The 19287-nt window shown below is 34.2% G+C and overlaps 2 protein-coding genes across 26 annotated transcripts in view; one reads left to right on the forward strand and one right to left on the reverse strand.

Annotated features, from left to right (window-relative positions):
* LOC108408187 (protein FRA10AC1) overlaps positions 1–19287 on the forward strand; it is a 61736-nt gene that overhangs the window by 27905 nt on the left and 14544 nt on the right. For 11 of the 14 annotated variants that reach the window (XM_073240679.1, XM_073240682.1, XM_073240677.1 and 8 more), the window contains 2 exons: positions 6631–6709; positions 9003–9118. In XM_073240679.1, coding sequence (XP_073096780.1) covers positions 6631–6709; positions 9003–9045 — 122 coding nt within the window. In that variant the 3' untranslated portion in view covers positions 9046–9118. Of the gene's footprint in view, positions 1–6630; positions 6710–9002; positions 9119–18585; positions 18931–19287 lie in introns of those variants that run through there. The other 3 variants (XR_012133123.1, XM_037015629.2, XM_073240683.1) reach the window with 3 other exon arrangements.
* PDE6C (phosphodiesterase 6C) overlaps positions 12988–19287 on the reverse strand; it is a 56735-nt gene continuing 50435 nt past the window's right edge. For 4 of the 12 annotated variants that reach the window (XM_073240676.1, XM_073240670.1, XM_073240668.1 and 1 more), the window contains 7 exons: positions 18925–19025; positions 17086–17208; positions 16941–17004; positions 15903–15977; positions 15705–15788; positions 15185–15338; positions 12988–13281 (listed from right to left, as the gene is read on the reverse strand). In XM_073240676.1, the coding sequence (XP_073096777.1) occupies positions 13124–13281; positions 15185–15338; positions 15705–15788; positions 15903–15977; positions 16941–17004; positions 17086–17208; positions 18925–19025 (759 nt within the window). In that variant the 3' untranslated portion in view covers positions 12988–13123. Of the gene's footprint in view, positions 13392–15097; positions 15339–15704; positions 15789–15902; positions 15978–16940; positions 17005–17085; positions 17209–18924; positions 19026–19287 lie in introns of those variants that run through there. The other 8 variants (XM_073240669.1, XM_037015612.2, XM_073240675.1 and 5 more) reach the window with 7 other exon arrangements.

The raw sequence follows: 19287 nt of genomic DNA on the forward strand, positions 1-19287 counted from the left end.
CTAGTAGTTTTTGGGTGGATTTTTTATGTACAAAATCATGTCATCTGCAAACAATCACAGTTTAACTTCCTTACCAATCTGGATGCCTTTTATTTCTTTGTGTTGTCTGATTGCCGCGGCTAGGACCTCCAGTACTATTTTGAATAAAACTGGGGACACAGTGGGCATTCTGTCTTGTTCCCAATCTTAAAGGAAAAGCGTTCAGCTTTTTGCTGTTAAGTATGATGCTGGCTGTGGGTTTGTCATACATGGCCTTTATTATGTTGAGGTACTTGCCCTCTATACACATTTTGTTGAGAGTTTTTATCATGAATGAATGTTGAATTTTATCAAATGCTTTTTCAGCATCTATGGAGATGATCATGTGGTTTTTGTCCTTCTTTTTGTTGAAGTGGTGTGTGATATTGATGGATTTTCAAATATTGTACCATCCTTGCATCCCTGGAATAAATCCTACTTGATCATGATGGATGATTGTTTTGATGTATTTTTGAATTGGTTTGCTAATATTTTTTTGAGTATTTTTGCATCTATGTGCATCAAGGATATTGGTCTGTAACTTTCTTTATTGTGGTGTCTTTGTCTTGTTTTGGTATTAGAGTGATGCTGGCCTCACAGAATGAGTTTGTAAGTATTCCCTCCTCTTCTACTTTTTGGAAAACTTTAAGGAGGATGGGTATTAGGTCTTCACTAAATGTTTGATAAATTTCAGCAGTGAAGCCATCTGGCCTAAGGGTTTTGTTCTTAGGTAGTTTTTTTATTACCAATTCAATTTCATTGCTGGTAATTGGTCTGTTCAGGTTTTCTGTTTCTTCCTGGGTCAGTCTTGGAAGGTTGTATTTTTCTAGAAAGTTGTCCGTTTCTTCTAGGTCATTCAATTTGTTAGCATATAATTTTTCACAGTATTCTCTGATAATTCTTTGTATTTCTGTAGTATCTGTAGTAATTTTTCCTTTCTCATTTCTGATTCTTTTTATGTGTGTGTAGACTCTCTTTTTTTCTTGATAAGTCTGGTAGGGGTTTATGTATTTTGTTAATTTTCTTGAAGAACCAGCTCCTGCTTTCATTGATTCTTTCTATTGTTTTATTCTTCTCAATTTTATTTATTTCTGCTCTTATCTTTATTATGTCCCTTCTACTAACTTTGGGCCTCATTTTTTCTTCTTTTTCTAGTTTCATTAATTGTGAATATAGACTATTCATATAGGATTGTTCTTTTTTCCTGAGGTAAGCCTGTATTGCAATATTTTTCCCTCTTAGCACATCCTTTGCTGTATCTCACAGATTTTGTAGTGTTATTGTTGTCATTTGTCTCCATATATTGATATTACTTGATCTCTGTTTTTATTTGGTCATTGATCCATTGATTATTTAGGAGCATGTTGTTAAGCCTCCATGTGTTTGTGGGCTTGTCTGTTTTCTTTGCATAATTATTTCTAGTTTCATTCCTTTGTGGCCTGAGAAGCTGGTTAGTACAATTTTGATCCTTCTGAATTTACTGAGGCTCTTTTTGTGGCTTAGTGTATGATCTGTCCTTGAAAATGTTCTATGTGTACTTAAGAAGAATGTGTATCCTGCTGCTTTTGAGTGGAGTTTTCTGTAGATGTCTGTTAGGTCCCTCTGTTCTATTGTGTTGTTCAGTGCCTCTGTCTCCTTACTTATATTCTGTCTGGTTGATCTGTCCTTTGGAGTGAGTGGTGTGTTGAAGTCTCCTAAAATGAATGTATTACATTCTATTTCCCCCTTTAATTATGTTAATATTTGTTTCACTCCTATGTTGGGTGCATAGATATTTATAATGGTTATGTTCTCTTGTTGGACTGACCCCTTTATCATTATGAAATGTCCTTCTTTGTCTCTTGTTACTTTATTTTGAAGTCTATTCCATCTGATACAAGTACTGCAATACCTGCTTTTTTCTCCCTATTAGTTGCATGAAATATCTTTTTCCATCCCTTCACTTTTAGTCTGTGTATGTCTTTGGGTTTGAAGTGAGTCTCTTGTAGGCAGCATACAGTTGGGTCTTGTTTTTTATCCATTCAGTGACTCTGTGTCTTTTGATTGTTGCATTCAGACCATTTACATTTAGGGTGGTTAACGATATATATGTACTTATTGCCATTGCAGACTTCAGATTCGTGGTTACCAAAGGTTCAAGGGTAGCTTCTTTACTATCTAACAGTCTAACTAAACTCACTTAGTATGCCATTACAAACACAACCTAAAGGTTCTTTTTTATTTTTTTCTTCCTTTTTCTTCCTCCTCTATTCTTTATATATTAGGCATCATATTCTGTACTCTTTGTCTATATTTTGACTTTGGGGGTAGTTGATTTAATTTTGCATTTACTTAGTAATTAATTGATCTACTTTCTTTACTGTTGTTTTATTTTATCTGGTGACAGCTATTTAGCCTTAGGAACACTTCCATCTATATTACTGCTTGAAAATTTAATGGAGAGCGAGATATCAGAGGCATTCCTATAGTTTAGGAATACAACATAGTCCTCATAAATTATTTCACTCATACCAGTTTTGTTTTCAACATATTTGAAAGCACTGACATGTCCTTTCTCCACATTTTATCAATAGTTCCTTCTCCTAAATTAGGTGAGGTTTAGTGACAATTTCTAGAACATAGCCAGACATGATACTGATAGATTTACACTATTTGGGGATAAAGTAGTAAAAATGTACTTCTTTAAAAAGGATACACAGGTTAAAATGGGTAATTTAATTTTAGTTTTTATACACTTAATAATACACATTGCAATGAGAGGTGTGAAAGCCTATACAATATAGAAAAAAATACTGCTCTTTTACAATTCCAGTTTTTCATTAATAAAACATCCTTTGGGAAGTGTCTTGATTTACTCACATACTCATTTTTTCAGTTCCTCTTCCTTCCTTCTCCCTCCCACTCCCCTACCCACAGCCCTCTTGATCCTCCCTCATCTCCCAGAAATAGCCCTGTTTCTTCTCAGCTAGGTGAAACTTATAGTAGTAGGGAGGGAAGAATACTGAACCCAGTCTGAAGAACCTCTACCTTAGTTTGGTTCTTGAAGAAGCAAATTATCCTCCTCAAGGTGACCTGTCATGTTTGGCAACCAGAAAGCCATTTACTTTAGTGAGTAGGAGATAAGACACCTTGTTAAGGCATGCCAAACCCAGATATCCTCTCTCATGGTCAGTGATCTGTCTTGGATGGTCTTGGTGCTTTTAGAATTCAAATTTTGTTATTTGTATCTTTCATTTGCATTTGGATAATATTTAGTTACCCTTTATCCCCATTTAACATATGGATTTTTAAAACCAAATCCATAGGGGGAAAATTTTAACTTGGATTTGTTGATTGTTTACTCTGTGGACAAAATGAAAGTAGGTTAGTGGTAATCTTTATAATGAGCATATAATACCCCATTTTGCAGATAAGAGAATCAAGACCCAGAGAATTTATATAAATTTCCTAAGGTTAAATAGTTTGTTAATGTCAGAGCTGGGATTAAACATAGGTTTAAAACTCCAAAGTCTATGCCCTTATACCTGTCATCAGTAACTGTTCAGCAGTGAATCAAATCTAAGTCCTCTCTTTAGACCCCAACTGTGGCAGATCTTTATACAAATCCACATTAAATTGTTTGGTCTATGTCCCAATTCTCTTTGTAAAATGGTTATAAAGAGGCTTAACTTCATTGGGTTATTATCAGAGTCAAATGAGATAATATACATGTAAAACACATCTGATACAAACTAAATCCTTGATAATCTTCAGTTATTATTGCTGTCAGAGAAAAGAAAAATACCAGAAATTAAAAATTGAAAGGGTTCTGTGTTTTCTAGAATTGGTCCAATCAAAAGTTAAGTCTGTCAAAATCTGACCTGTGCATTTTTTTAATCGTAATTGGAGACTTGCCACTTTGTCAGTGGACCAGGTTATTTAGGTACCTTATGATGTTGAGAAAAACCAAGATGCTCTCATTCTTCAAGGCATACAGAGAAAATTTTAGGCGGTTTGCTTCACATTCTAAAAGGAACATGAAAACTTAAAACAGGTCAAGAGCAGAGTAACCAAGATGTCGACAGAGCTTGAAATTGTGTCATAAGGAGAAGGTTGAAGGAACTGTAGATTTGAGCTGGGGTAGAAAGTGGATGGGAGGGAAGGTGTAAGGAGGTGGGCATGGAAACTAGATATTTTCAGAAGTGATACTGAACTGGATAGTCTATGGATAAAAATTAGCCAAAAGCAGATTTTTGCCAGAATTTAAGGAAAAACTTGTCAATTAGAACTATCTGAAGCAAGGAAGGGAGGACTGGGTTGCTTCCAGAAGTAGTGAGGTTTTCAAGCAGAGATTGGACATTCTTGTTATTGGAGTGTTTGAATAAGGGGTCCATTCGTTAGATAAGGGTTGGATTAAAGACCTCCAATATTCCCTTCGCAGACAGAGTCAGTGACCTAAATCCTGACCCCCTGTAATTCCTGCTTAGATTTGACATTGATGTGAAAATACCATTTTGGATTGCCCATTCTTCTCATGTTATTTCCTTAGTAATACCTCCCACCTCTAGTAGGTTATAACAATTATAGGAATGGTTTGTAGTTATTGTCACCATCAGAGAACTAGAATATTATAGAACCATAGGGTTGTAAGGGACCTTAAAGGTCATGTAATCCAATTTTGGAGATTTGATTCTCTAAGGATATTTGACACTTTTTCAGCATGTACTTTTTCAGAGTTATTTTATTAATTATTCTAAACTGATTTTATTTTAGGAAAACTGGATGTCTGGTATCAGAAAACTGGTGTAAGAAAGCTGGCATGTGGGAAGTATTTTTGAGAGGGAACAAGAGAACAGGTGGTTGTAAGGCCTTTTGAAATTAGCTGCCCACTTTCAAAGGCCTTGTAGGTTTTGTTCTCTGACATCAGTAACAGGGTAGCACGATAGTGATAACTTTATTACGCCTGATTAGTTTTTCTGTGCTTTGTTTATCTCATGTCAGTGAATTGTCATAAAAATAAAGAGTAGAAGACTTATATTCTTTCTTCTCTCATATTACTTTGGGTCACTGCAGTTCCATTGCTGGCTGTCACTAAGCAGGAATCTTGTTCCCAAGGCTTTTATAACTTTATCATCTTTGTATGTGGATAATCAGAAATATAACCACCACCACCACCACCCCCTTTCTTCCCCCATTTTTGTTAGAATTTGTGCCAGAATAGATTCAGTTAGGACCAAAGTTCAGACACACATGCTGATTCAAGGACCAAAGTCCAACAGGTAAAAGGCTAGAACCACTGTGGCAAATTAATGCTGTTTTATTTTTGTGTTGTGTTTAAGGGACATTCTGCATTGACAGGCTGAATGTGTCTCATTTCTTTTTTAGACTAATGGTCGTTATTGGAGACAAATTACTTGCCAATGTAAATAATTTGTGGTATACAATTTTATTGCATCATAATACAGTTTTCTATATTTGATCATTTTGACCAATATAGGGTGATTCATTTGAAATATGTCTGTTTTGTGTTTTTAAAATAGAAGTATCTTTATTGTTTTTACTGATTTTTAAAGGCAATAAATACATGGTCATTGTTTAAAATTTTTTAAATTTGGAAATGCTTAAAGCAGAAAGTGAAATTATCCCAGGCCCATGGGGTAATATAATCACTGTTAAGTTTGGTTGGTCCTTACAAACTTATTTATATACATAACATATATAGCACTGTATATAATATTATGTAGATCTATATAATGTTTTAACCATAAATTGGATTATATTACTCATGCTTTCTCTAACTTACTGTAATTTGATATAGTGCAGATGTTTTTCCATGGTAATATATATAGACATACTAAGGTTTATATAGCTGTGTAGTATTCATTTAACAAATCCTTCATCCCTAACTTGTGGGGATTTTGGTTGTTTCCTTTTGTTGTTGTTATACAATGAATATTTTGTACATATATCTGAGGTGTTTATTCTAAGTAAATAGTTGAACTCCTAAAAGCAGCATTGCTGGTCAAAAGGTATATTACATTTTAAACTGACATGTGTTACCAGATTTTCCTCAAGAAAAAGGTTTACAGAATTTTTTATCTTAACATTGTATGAGAATGGCTGTTTCTTCACTGAAACAGGCTTCTTATGAATGTAATCAGCATTAATTTTTTTAAAATTCTGACAAATATATTTTCATAATTTAGCTGGTCCTAATGCTAGTTCAGTTCTCTTGATGTCTTGATCCTAATATAAATTACTCTCTACAGAAATCTTAACTTTCATCTCTTATGTATGAACAATAAAAAGAAGTAGCTAAATCAAAGACAGATATATTTTAAGAGATAATTCCATTATGAGTTAATATAGGAATTACAACTTTCTCAGGGTAACTTAGAGAAGTTTCCTGTAGACATTTAAATCCTTGGTCTTTTTGCTGAGACTCTTTGGTATACCTCAGCTTATTTATTTATAAAAAGAATTTATTGGTCCGGAAGAGTTAATTAAATTTCCAGAGCCATAAAAATTGAAGCTAAATTTCAGTTAAATCTGAAGTTGAGTTAATTTCATTGGTAGCTAGTTCAAAATGTGTTTTAAATATAATACATTTAAAAAAATACTTTTAATGAACAGGAAGCTCTGATGAGGAAGAAGGTACTTTGGAATCTGAACTTTGGAAGGGCCCACTACCAGAAACAGATGAAAAATCACAGTAAGTCCTGATATTAATAGGTAATGTGTACCTTTTACATCAATTTAGGAAGCCATTCTTGATAACAGTTAATGAAAAAACTTAGCATCATGAATATCTGTTTAATGCTAAGTGCCACCCAGCTTGGTAAGATCAGAGTTTATTCTCAGCCATTGTTTGTGATCATAAACTTCCAACTTGTCCAGCTTCCTCTTGGTAAGTAAATCCTTTCTCAGCTTACCTTAATAGACAGCCCTCTGGTCTTTGTTTAGATTCTTTCAAAGAAGGGCTGTTTACTAGCTTCCAGAGCAGCCTGTCCATGATATTCTGATTATCATAAACCTATACAGGGAAGTTCTTTGAAGGTATATACAGGTGTAAAAGTTTACTTGCCTAGACTCACCTTAGCCCCAAAGACAGATAAGTCAGTGTGTGCATTGTTTCCTGCTGTGGACTATCTAGATGTGGGCTGGAATATCACCAGCTCTTGTCATATATTGGGAATGTTTACCACTTGCTTGATCTGTTAAAAGAGAATAAAATAATACCTAGTACATAAAACTTACTGTGAAGATATAATGAAATAAAGAATGTAAAGCATCTGGTATAATACCTGCCAATACAGGAAGAGCTATAGTCTCATTTTGTTAGTTGCTAGTCATATTAGTTCATAATAGAAAAAGACATATTGAATCAATCATAATTTACTTATTTAAGCTGATTATAAAACATCTTGCTAATTATATGGTGTATTCTCAGTGTAATAGAATTCAGGTGTATTGGAAAGAGTTTTTTTTTTTTTTTTTAAATAAGATTTTTTTTCCTGTGACTTTAACCATTTTTCTTAGCCAAATAAACATTATAAAATGTGACTTTAACCATTTTTCTTAGCCAAATAAACAGATTATAAAGTGACCCATATAATCAGTATAGCTCAGATTATAAAAAAGTTATTGCTATAAATAAAACACTGTTATCCTAGTTATAACTATTAACTGAAATTTCAACCATATAACTTTCCTTTCAAGAGCTTTATAGCTAAAAATAACAGGCTAAGTCTTAGAGTTGACTTAGACTAAGTTGACTAAGTCACCTCCTTTTTAGACTTTGGAGATACATGAGTAAATCCTAAGAAGGCTTGCATAATCCAAAACACTGTGTCTTATAGAAATTTGACATTGATCAAGTAGTGATCATTTAAAGCAACACAGAAATTCAGCTAATTTCTTATATTTAATTTATTTCTACAATTAAAAGAAATTCTGCATTGTGCTGTCATGCCGGGGAAAAGATATAGCAGGAAAAGATATAGCAGCATGGGTATTACCAAATTGCAGATAATTTTTAAATCAACTTTGTGATTCTATAATGAATTACTTTTTAATTTGAACATGGTTGTGATGGCTTTTCCTGATTTTGTAATGAATTATTTTTTTATTTGAACATGGTTGTGATGGATTTATGCATTCACAATTTTTTTAAAACCAAATGATGGAGTCCCATTGTGAATCTCTTAATCTAAAAGAACATTTTCTAAAGAGACTGGTAGACTTAATTTGACTCCCTTTTCCCAAAAGGAAGAAAGTAACTGTGCATACATTTAATCCTCACAGCAACTCTTTGAGAAGATATAATGCTTTCCATTTTACAGATAAGGACCTGAGCCCAAAGAAGTTAAGTAACTGATCTACCAAACTTACAAGTGACAGAGCTGGGACTTAAACACTGACCTGAAAATCTGTGCTACTTCTACTATACCACTGGGATCCCCAGAATGAATACTTATTTAGTACTCAAAGTTTCATAATATTTTAACACATTATAATTTCATACCTCCTTTCACAGTTCTGTTGTTTTAGACATGATTTCTACCGCTACAAATACATATTGAGTATTCTTAGAGCGATGAAAACCTTCAGCCTAAGCATATTTCTCTCATTCCTATGAGTAAGACTTGTTTTTCATTCATTTCTTGATCAAACTATAACTTGAAATGAGAATGAACAGAGAAGTTATAAAGGCAACCAAAAAAGTAAAGAGAATCAATGATGTTTCAGAAAGTATATTAGGTAATGAATACATTTAGGGAGCGGTACCAACATATGAAACATTTTAAATTAAACAATGTAGTTATAGTTATGATTTTTCTAGAACCTAAGAATTATTCAATGGCTGAATCATAAAATATATTGATCTATAAGAATCAGCAAATGCGTTGAAATGAAATATTTTTATTAATCTCATATAATGTGTCACCTAGTAACTTTTTTCACTAAATGTTGATTTTAATCAATATGTGTGCTTTTTTTAATAGGGAAGAAGAATTTGATGATTATTTTCAAGATTTATTTCTGTAGATGGAAGACAGGAGCCTACATTCTTTAATGTGGAAGTACACTTGGAAATTCTTGATAAAAGTTTTATCTGTAAGTTGCAGCTTGAGTGGTTTGTCTTTGGAAATAATCACCTAGCTACTCTCTGGATGTCATATGCTTTGGAAGATTTTTAGTTATATTGAAGACATGTTTCTCCATCCTGTATGTATCTTTTCACTTGCTTATCAACAACTCTGTTCTGTGTGTAGCTCCTAGAGGCTGGAGCTAGTACACTGCAGAGATTCCATTGTTCTTATATTTTGTAGGGTCTTTTTCCCCCACTAGATCATATTTATCTTCCCTTGCCTCAGTTAGCTTAAATTATTAGGATTATTGGAGTCTCACAAAACTCATAATGTAGATTAGGTATGTCTTCAACTTCTTTTATTTCCTTTGATAGACTGGCCACCCCTCTTTTAAGCACCTGTGTTTCTGTTACCACCTGTTTCTAATTGCCTTTTTTTTTTTTGCTTGCCTTTTTCTTGCTTCTCACCTCTACCACTTAATGGAGTTTGTTATAATCAAATTTGACTTCCCAGTGTGTGGGGAATTTATTACAAAGTAAATTAATATCACAGGGGGCCAAATGAGATCCCAGTAATCTAAAATAGTGGATGTGTTCACAAAAGTTGACTCTCTGGTACAGATTATGCAATAAGATAATTTAATTTAATATGACTGTGTATACAGAGCTTGTTTCAGATGCACATGTGGGTAGTCTTATATGCAGGGATATGTTACAGAAGGTAGCTTCTTAATTTGTGGGTCCATACCCCCAGGAGTCAGTGGATTGGCTTAAGGACATCTAAGCCCATCTATGTGTAAACGTTTGTGATTATGTGTATTTTTAGAGGAAAGTGTCCATAGTTTTCATCAGATTTTCAAAAAGATTTACTGACTTTTTTTAGAAGGTAAGAGCCATTTTTTTTATTAAGGTATCATTGATATTCACTCTTATGAAGAAGGTTTCACATAAAAAACATGTGGTTACTACATTCATCCATATTATCAAGTTCCCCCCTATACCCTGTTGAAGTCACTGTTCATCAGTGTAGTAAGATGCCACAGAGTCACTACTTGGTAAGACCCATTTTTAGAGAAGATGCATGATGTGGTTAATAGGAGCTAGAACCCATAGGAAGTAATCATAGAATTCCGATTATTTTGTTGAAGGTATGCTATTTTATTTATTTACTTATTTATATTTTTTTATTTTTTATTAAGGTATTATTGATATACAGTCTTATGAAGGTTTCACATGAAAAAACAATGTGGTTACTACATTTACCTGTATTATCAAGTCCCCACCCATACCCCAATGCAGGCACAGTCCATCAGTGTAGTAAGATGCCACAGATTCACTCTTTGCCTTCTCTGTGCTTCACTGTTCTCCCTGTGATCCCCCCACACGATGTGTACTAAACATAATACCCCTCAGTCCCCTTCTCCTTCCCTCCCACCAGCGCTCCTAAACCCTCCCCTTTGGTAACCACTAGTTCCTTCTTGGAGTCTCGGAGTCTGCTGCTATTTTGTTGAAGGTATGCCATTTTAAATGACATTTAAACATAGAATAATTAGCTTTAAACTAGAAAATAGAGAATTCAGTGTCTTGTTTTTTAAATGGTATTAGACATTTACTTTTTATTAAATAGTTGTTATTCATAAACTCAGCAACTATTTACCAAGCTTCTGTTCTGTCTGAGGCACTGTGTTGGACATTGCTACAAAGTAACTATCTGGGAAGTAATGATGGAGTCATTTCCAAACTATCAGAAACCAGTGAACCAGTGGTAGTTTATTACTCTTGAACATTGCTTGAAAGTGCCCTTGTTTCTTAAAGAAATTTGTTTATCTTATTACTTACAGTGAATAAAAAGGTATCTTGATTTCTGAGGGAAAAAAATCTTAATTTCTGAGGAAAAAAGTGTTGAAATGTCCAGCAGCAAAACTGATATTAGTAATAGAATATAAGTAGTAAAATATTTTTTATGAAAAAAATAATATAGTTTAGTGACCATCAGAAAATAAAATTCCTGCAAAAGTAAATAATGACTAGGAAGAATATCTAAAAGCCCCTTTAAAATAGATCCATATATTTGGTATTGCAAGTATGGTTTATGGCCATCAAGTACATTTACAAATTTAGATCATATATAATCACAACACTTAATCCGTATACAGTGACAGGTAATGGGAGTTATATTCTTAAGAAATCTTTGAAAAGGTCTCAAGATGATGAGTTAAAGCTTAATTGTCCAGCAGACCTTCTCCAGACTTTGCTATAGTGCAATCAGTGGTGTTCATTGGACCATTGCTTCAGGATATGAAATTATATTTTTTATACTTTTAAGCAGAGTTCCTGTTTTTTGCAGACCTTCACTGGTAGTATGTCTTTACACCTCAATTTAGTGAATGATGAGGGCAAGTTGTTTGAGCTGACTGATAATATGGACTCTAAAATTACATAAGGCTAAAGGAAGAGAGTTTCTTACGCAGTTTCTAAAATAATTGTAGAAGTGCAACTTCAAAATTAAGTAATGGAGATAAGGTGTACATGTATCACTTACCTGAGGTGACAACTTAAATAGACAATGCTCATTTGGGTGTATATGTTTTCTCCCTAAGAATATTTTATTAACTTTTAGGCATTCCTCATTTTGCCTGTTTGTTAATGACATTTATTCAAAGCATTCATTCATATTTCCTGAGCATCTACCTTGTACCAGGCACTACTCTAGGTGCCAAGATAGAGCAATGAAAAAAATAGACAAAAATCTTTCCCCTCATTGACCTCACATTCTAATGTGAGAATAGAAATCTTATCATTTTAAATCTTACAATTTCTACTTGGAAAAATATAACAAATGGTGATTTATTTCTTGGCTGCTGACAATTGAACAATATCTCCTGAATAACAAAACATTTGAGGTTAGTTCATAGACTGACAATTCAATTTATTATAATTTAAGTGTCTTCTTACAACAAAATCTATGGTGTAATTGTAGTCTGTTTTGTAATTTGGTCTATGATTATAGATAAGTAAAGGAGAAATCTTACATTTCTCTGATGTCCATGTAGTAGAAGTGGTTGTGTGTCCTTAATTTCTCTGGACAAGTGAATATTTAGAGTGCCTAAGAGATAGTTTTAGCTAGTAATCATTTTTGTAAAATAATTTCTCTGTTGAAATCCTTCCAAACTGCTTTTGATAGTAAAGTTCTTACATCATTAAATTACATGCTTCCTAATATATAATATCTATTAGCTGATTTAACTTGCATTAGGATTATCCAGGTAATATCTTATAAATTGATAATTCTTTCAAAATATTCTTACACATAAAATAATTGACTTCAGGCTTGAGGGAAGGGATGGGCATAGGACAAAGACATCATAAATAAGTTGCCCAAAGTGGTATGATCTTCACCCTGGGAAAGATGGTAAGCATTTCCACTGGAGAAACATCTGACATGCTTTTTCATTGTTCTATTAGTATTTACGTATATTATATATTCCATACTGTATTTTCTCTTACATTAAGACATGTTGAGATATTTTTAGTTTAGGAAGATATTTGAGATATGAGTCAGAATTATTGTTATGTTTGTGAGCCCTCTCAAATTCATATGTTGAAACTCAAACCCCTGGAACCTCAGAATGTGACTGTATTTCGTAATAGGGCATTTGAGGAAGTAATTAAGGTAAAATGAGGTCATACGAACAGGCCCTAATCCAATGTGACTTTATAAAAAGAGGAGATTAGAAGACTGGCACACAAGAGTGGAGACCACGTGAAGACGTGGACAAGATGCCTTCTGCAAGCCAGAGAGGCCTCACGCGAAACCAGCCCTGTCAACACCTCGGTCTTGGACTTGTAGCCTCCAGAATTGAGAGAAAAAATTTCCATTGGTTTAAGCTACCCAGTCTGTGGTGTTTTGCGCTGGTAGGCCTAGCAAATGAATACAATTAGTAAGAACATTAAAAAAAAAAAATGGTGGCTAGTTTCAGGATTACATATTTTTAATTTAAAACAAATTGATGCCCAAATACGCTTACTTTCATCTTATTTTGCACTTTCATTGAACTTTATTTTATCCTCTGTTTTCAAGCTAGCAATATATTTTCTCTTGGCAGTACAGGATAGCTTCTTCTCTGAGGAGCTTCTTACTGTTACTTGATGGTTTGCTGAATGACATTTGCTGATATTTTTTTGAATGTTTTCTGTTTTCCAAAGTAGAAATTTTTGAAATTTAGGCCAGTTGAATTATATTACAATATTAGACATGTTTTGGACTTTTTGTCAACACCCCCACTTACTGAATCTTCTGCTGCTAGTAAAAAGGAGAAAAGCAGTATTATTAGAAGTCCGGATATACAGTATTTTTCTTCTAGCATTCTCATGATATTAGTATCACCTTACATCAAAGTAAATAATTTTAACTTAGAGCAAGTATCAAGAATCTGACCATTTAAAAACTTGAATTCATGTTCAGAATTGGCCAATTTAAAGAACAGGCCTTAATGAATGATAAGCCAGTTAACATCTGTTTCTCAAGAGAAGCACTGATGCACACAATCTTGGAATCTGACTTGTTGCTTTGCACCAGAAGATAGAAAATAATGTTCTCAGTTCATAGAGACTCATCAGGAAAAAAATTAGAAGTAGCTTTTTATGCAAAGAAAGTATAAAAAATCCGTATGCAGTATACCGAATATTAAAAGAAAAAGTCAAGAGCCAGTTAAAGGACCTGTTCACCATAAAATTGAGATAAAGATTAAATTTAATTATACTAAGAAATACACTTTTGCTTTTCACTTTCTCAGTAAAAATTGCTCTTTAGTTACCTTTCAGATTTGCAAATCAGAACTTGTTTTCCTGCTTAAATCCCTTCACTGATTTCCCATTGCCCTTGGGAGGACAAATGCTTAGCAAGGCTCCCCAGGCAGCACACTACCAGAGCTGCCTGCCTTTCCAGCTTTGCCAGTACCTTGCCCTTCTTGCTCTCCAGATTCCAGCTCCACCAGTTTTTAAGTTGCTCAGTTGCACCAAGCTTATTTCCACTTCAAGGTCTTTGTACATATTTTATTCTTCTTTGCTTAGCCAATGCCTACTGCTTTCAGAGTTAGCCTAAGCAGCCTTCTTCAAAAAAGCCTTCCCTGATGCCCCAGGTGCACACCTCATGCTTCCTTGATAGTTAGTTATATAATCAATTGTTCATTTATTTGTTTAGTGTCTAGCTTCCCCACCAGATGGTAAGCCTTGTGAGATAAGGACCCCACCTTTACCCAGGGCCTGCCTGACACAGCCTTGTACAGAACAGACACCCATAAATACAGAATGGATATCAAGGAGTCAGAAACAACTACTTTTATTCTGTTGAAGATATCCTTAACCTTTTAAGCAAAATATTTTGTCCCTCTGAATTTTTTGAAAATACTACTAAACACTATAGAACCAACTACAAAGAATGTATGTTTTTTTTACAAGATAGAAATTTCTAGATAGAAATTATTTCTTCTTTAAACATTAAAAATTTCTTAGGAAACCTTTTGAGCACTGAACTCTTAAGACAAAATATGAAAACATGACAGCATTCTACTTCCATGATGACATTTGAGTCATCTGATGAACTAACAGTTGATCTTAGAATGTCAAAAGAGACTTTCTGAAGATAATTGTTAAACCTAACAGTGACTTGAGTAGTAGAAATTTCATGGGGAAAAACAGCATTGTGTGGGAACATCTGAAGCATAGGCAAAGGCTTGGAATCTCCATCAAGTTGGGACTAAAGCTGTTTTCTCAGCTGGTTCTTTGGTTTTCAAATTATTTCTAAAAACTCAGTATTCTGCAGAGGTACCTCAGGAGCCTTCTACAGTGGTTAAAGAAACCTAGCCCCAACTTCTACTTCTGGATCAGTCAATGCCATCTGGTATTATATGTAAGATCTTTGGAGGAAAAAAACCCCAAACCACTAATCAACTTAATAATCACCAGTTTGTGTACAATAGTTTCCTGTGTAAGCAAGTTTCCTGTTGGCTTTTATTTTTTAGGCTTCTGTCATGTGAGATTAAACTCAGCCTGACCTCTAACTACTTTACTAGAAGGAAGAACATCTCATCTAACCTTTGTTATTTATGTTTCCTTCTTGCTTTTTCATTTCCTCTTCTATTACCTTCATCTTTTCGTCATACTCATCAGCTAGGGATTTCCATTCTCTTCTGTTATTCTGAAGACCATTCAGCATAGGTGTGATTTCTTTGTGAAACCGTGAGAACTCCTAGAGAGAATTGTAGGTCAGAAGCTATTTAAGTCACATAGTTGATTTTCAGTACTCTTCATATGCAGAGAAGGGGCTGTAAGGAATTGTCACAGTGCTCAGAGCTGCTAAGGTCTTAACTCAGTGCCTTGGTAACAGGAAAGCCGGGTGCTGTTTTCTAAGTAAGTGTTCAGTTTGCTCATATATGAGTTCCCTCACTTTTTATTCCACCTTTGGATGAGAGATTAGGGTAGTTCCTCAAACTACTTTGGAGAAACAAGAACATCCTTACTTGCTTTCCATGTTGGTGGCTTTTGATTTTTGTTACAGTTTGAAAGAAAATTGCTCATCTAGATGACTATGTATTCACTCAATTTGTTTACTTACCTTATATACAAAAGTACAGACAAAATCAATAAATCCAACTTGAAGTTTAGGTAGTTCATCCCTCTTGTTTCTGTCCATCATAGGCTAGAAACAGAAATAAATCCCTTTAAGATAGTTCTCTAAGATTCAGTGAACAAAATAGACTGATTCGTATTGATAATTTTCAACAAATATGCATTTTTATGTCAGAGTCTTTACAATAGGTTGCTGCTGTAGCACTATTCTCTCCAGGTCTCCTTGTTCCCAAAACTCGTTCGCAACCAGAAGTGCCACCTGCAAATAAGGAAGACTTCGTTCATGAGTGACTTACTGATAGAGAATTTTCATGTTATTAGAATGGATGACATTTAAGGATAGAGTTTGTAATTAATACTTGAGGTGTCATACCATATACTCTTTGGTTTTAAAAAGATGTTATTTACACGTTGTTACTGAAATGGGAAAGGGGAATTTCTCTTCTTACTTCAGTGTTCTAGACCCATTCTGGGGGTTCCTGTTTTGTTTGCCATTCCACCACCTCTCAGCAATAAAAAGGGAGATGGGAGGATGTTGAATTCCATTATTTTATGCTTCAAGCTCCAAAGCTCCCCAAATCCCTCTCTTGTGCTGCTTATATGTTAGCATGTTAGCATTTAGCATTTATCTACACAAAGATTAGAACACAGCTTTACCTCATTACAGAGGATATCTGAGGGTTAGTGTATATAGTTTTTAAAAACCTGGTAACTATCAAGTTTGTTGAACACCTGCTAGCCACCTTACATTGGCATAAGCCAGGCTTGCCAAGAGGAATATGATGGGACATTTCTCTTTTCTTTACACAGTGCCTTATAAAAATTGACACCACACTGAAGAAGAGATTGTACAAGGAAAACCACCCTTGATAGGGGAAAGCCCTAAAAATTCATCCTTTTCTCTGCTGATTGATCTATTAAAAACTCAAACATTCCCTGAATAATTTTATATCAACTCTTTACAGTCTGTTTAATGATAAGGAATTCTTTGCAGAAAGCATTTTCTTTCCAAGACATTCTACTTGTTTTGGGCCCTGACCAAATGACCTGCTGTCTTACTGACATCTGTGATCTCTTGGAAGCCATTTGCCATTCATTCACAGAAGCCCAACAGGCTTCTGTCCTAACTTTTGTCCTAACTCCTCCAGTTCCTGTTCACTTCTGCATGGGACCTAGACAGTGCCTGAGAGAATGACAGTGAAGGAAACATAATTGTACTCACCTGACTTTGTACTTCCCAGGGCTTCGTTATAGCTGACAAGTCACATGCAGTCATCATCATTGCCCTTTGGAAGGAAACAAAAATTGTGCCCACAGAAATAAAAAAGTTACTTTGCCAAAAGAGGAATAAAATTCTGACTACTCACATGATAATCTCTTTTTTGGTTGGATCAATGGTTATATATTTGATGGCTGCTTCTTCAGTTTCCATTTTTTCACAGGCATCAACAATTTTTTGAAACATGGTTCTCTTCCTAAAAAAGATACAGCTGTGCAACAATTTTAGCATATAAGACCAGGGATTAAAAAGGAACCTTGAATATGTGCTTTGCAGATCTCATGTTCTTACTTTACATAAGATACCCACATAGCAGAATAGGTAATGGCCATGTAAACATGGCATTGAAAGGGTTTAAGACAAAAAAAAAAAAAAAAAAAACAAGCCATACAATTAATGTTTGAATATGTTAAAATGAAAAATTTTATATGACAGAAGAATCATGACATAAACATACAGACCACAGGCTGTGATGAGATACTGTAATGCATAAAACCAACCAAAAATGAGAACTCAGAGTATATGAAAAGATGCTCAGTCTCACTGGAAAACAGGAAAATTAAAATCTGAACAATAATAAGATACCTCTCACACATAGGTTAATACAGTAAATAAATAATTAAGGGTGCCCAGATCAAGAGTAGTTCAGATATAGGATAATAGGAACTCTTGTACACAGCTATTGGGAGTTTAAATTTGCACAACTACTCAAGTGCAGTTTTGCAATGTGGTTTGTAATCGAAGGTATACAGGCCCTACAGCAATCTCATATCTAAGTATGTACTTTAAAGAAACATATGTATATATGTATAGACACACACAAGGATATACAATATAATATTGTAAGCAATGATAATGAAAATCTAAATTCATGAATAGAAAGAAGCATGGCTAAATTATGGTATATTCATACAGTTGAATATACAGTGAAATGGATCTCCACTTACCACCAAAGTAAATCTTTAAAATATAATGTTGCATGGAAAAAGCAAGGTGCAGAAAAGTACATATAGTATACCATTCATGGAAAATTTTTAAAGACACATAACAATACCATATAAAAACACGGATGGAAAGGACAAATACACATTAGCATCAGGATGGTGATACCTGTGAAGGAGGAGGCGGGGGCTTCAGGGTGGAGTGGGAGTGGGATGCTTCAATTGCATTTTTTTTATCCTTAAAAAAAGTTCTAAGACAGTGTGATATAACCTTAGCATCTGTTGAATCTGGAATTTTTGGATATCAATTATTTTTAAGTAACTCTTCATCTTTGTACTATTTAATAATTAAGTTTTTAATTAGGAAGGATCAAGAAGTATAACTTGATACTCCCCATCCAAGTCATTAAATATTTGGATCCTATAACCAGTTCACCTTTTTGTAATCCATTTTCATCAAGCAACTTTATAGTTCATGGACAAGAAAATGTTCAGAATCTTAGAGGATCTGATCTCCTTGGTAATTATTATAGACTAGCATTCTGCAGTTGGTAATTATTATAGACTAGCATTCTGCAGTATATAACTTAGAATTGTATGAGTTTGGTTAATGTGCATCAGTAGCATCAGTTTCAAAATTTTTCCAGCTCCCAGCCTCTGGCAGGATCAAATGTCTGAACTCTAAAACACCAGACCCCAGACCATGATGAATGCACCAGCACAGAAGGCCACCTTGCAAGGCCACCTTCTGGCAGCGCGCCGACCTTGCTGCGTATTCTTCAATTCAAACCTCTTCAGATAATGTATGAATTAATATTAGGGGCTTAGCTTTTTATAAGGTTTCCAAATGGCTATAAAGACACTATCAGGCATCTGGAGGGTATTCTATTGGTAACCCAAAAGGAAGATGAATAAATATATGTGTGACTAAATGCCTTTTAACTTGATTGTAGTGGATCACAGAGTATACAGAGTTCTGTACTTACTTGAAATACAAAGCCAGGTCAGTTGCTATTATTGTAACTTCAAATAAATGAATAACTGTTTCAAACTGGCGTTTATTTAGGTTCTGGAAGATGTTTAAACTCTGTAAAATGAAAATTCACAGAGTCATAAAGCATAATCATTAATTTGCTTTTGACTCAACAAACAAACCAAATGATGCTTAACAAAGATTATTATATAGGAAAAAAAAACTAGGTCTTTCACTCACTCCTTTGCTTTCAGCTTGCTTTCTTAGATTAAGTTATTCCTCTGCTGTACTTTGAATGAGGTAATTTGAACTATAAAATAGGTACTATTAACAAATACCCATTTACCAATGTATAGATTTTTGGAGTAAATAAGAG

The sequence above is a fragment of the Manis javanica genome, chromosome 7, assembly GCF_040802235.1.
Source record: "Manis javanica isolate MJ-LG chromosome 7, MJ_LKY, whole genome shotgun sequence".
In the NCBI taxonomy this organism is placed as follows: domain Eukaryota; kingdom Metazoa; phylum Chordata; class Mammalia; order Pholidota; family Manidae; genus Manis; species Manis javanica.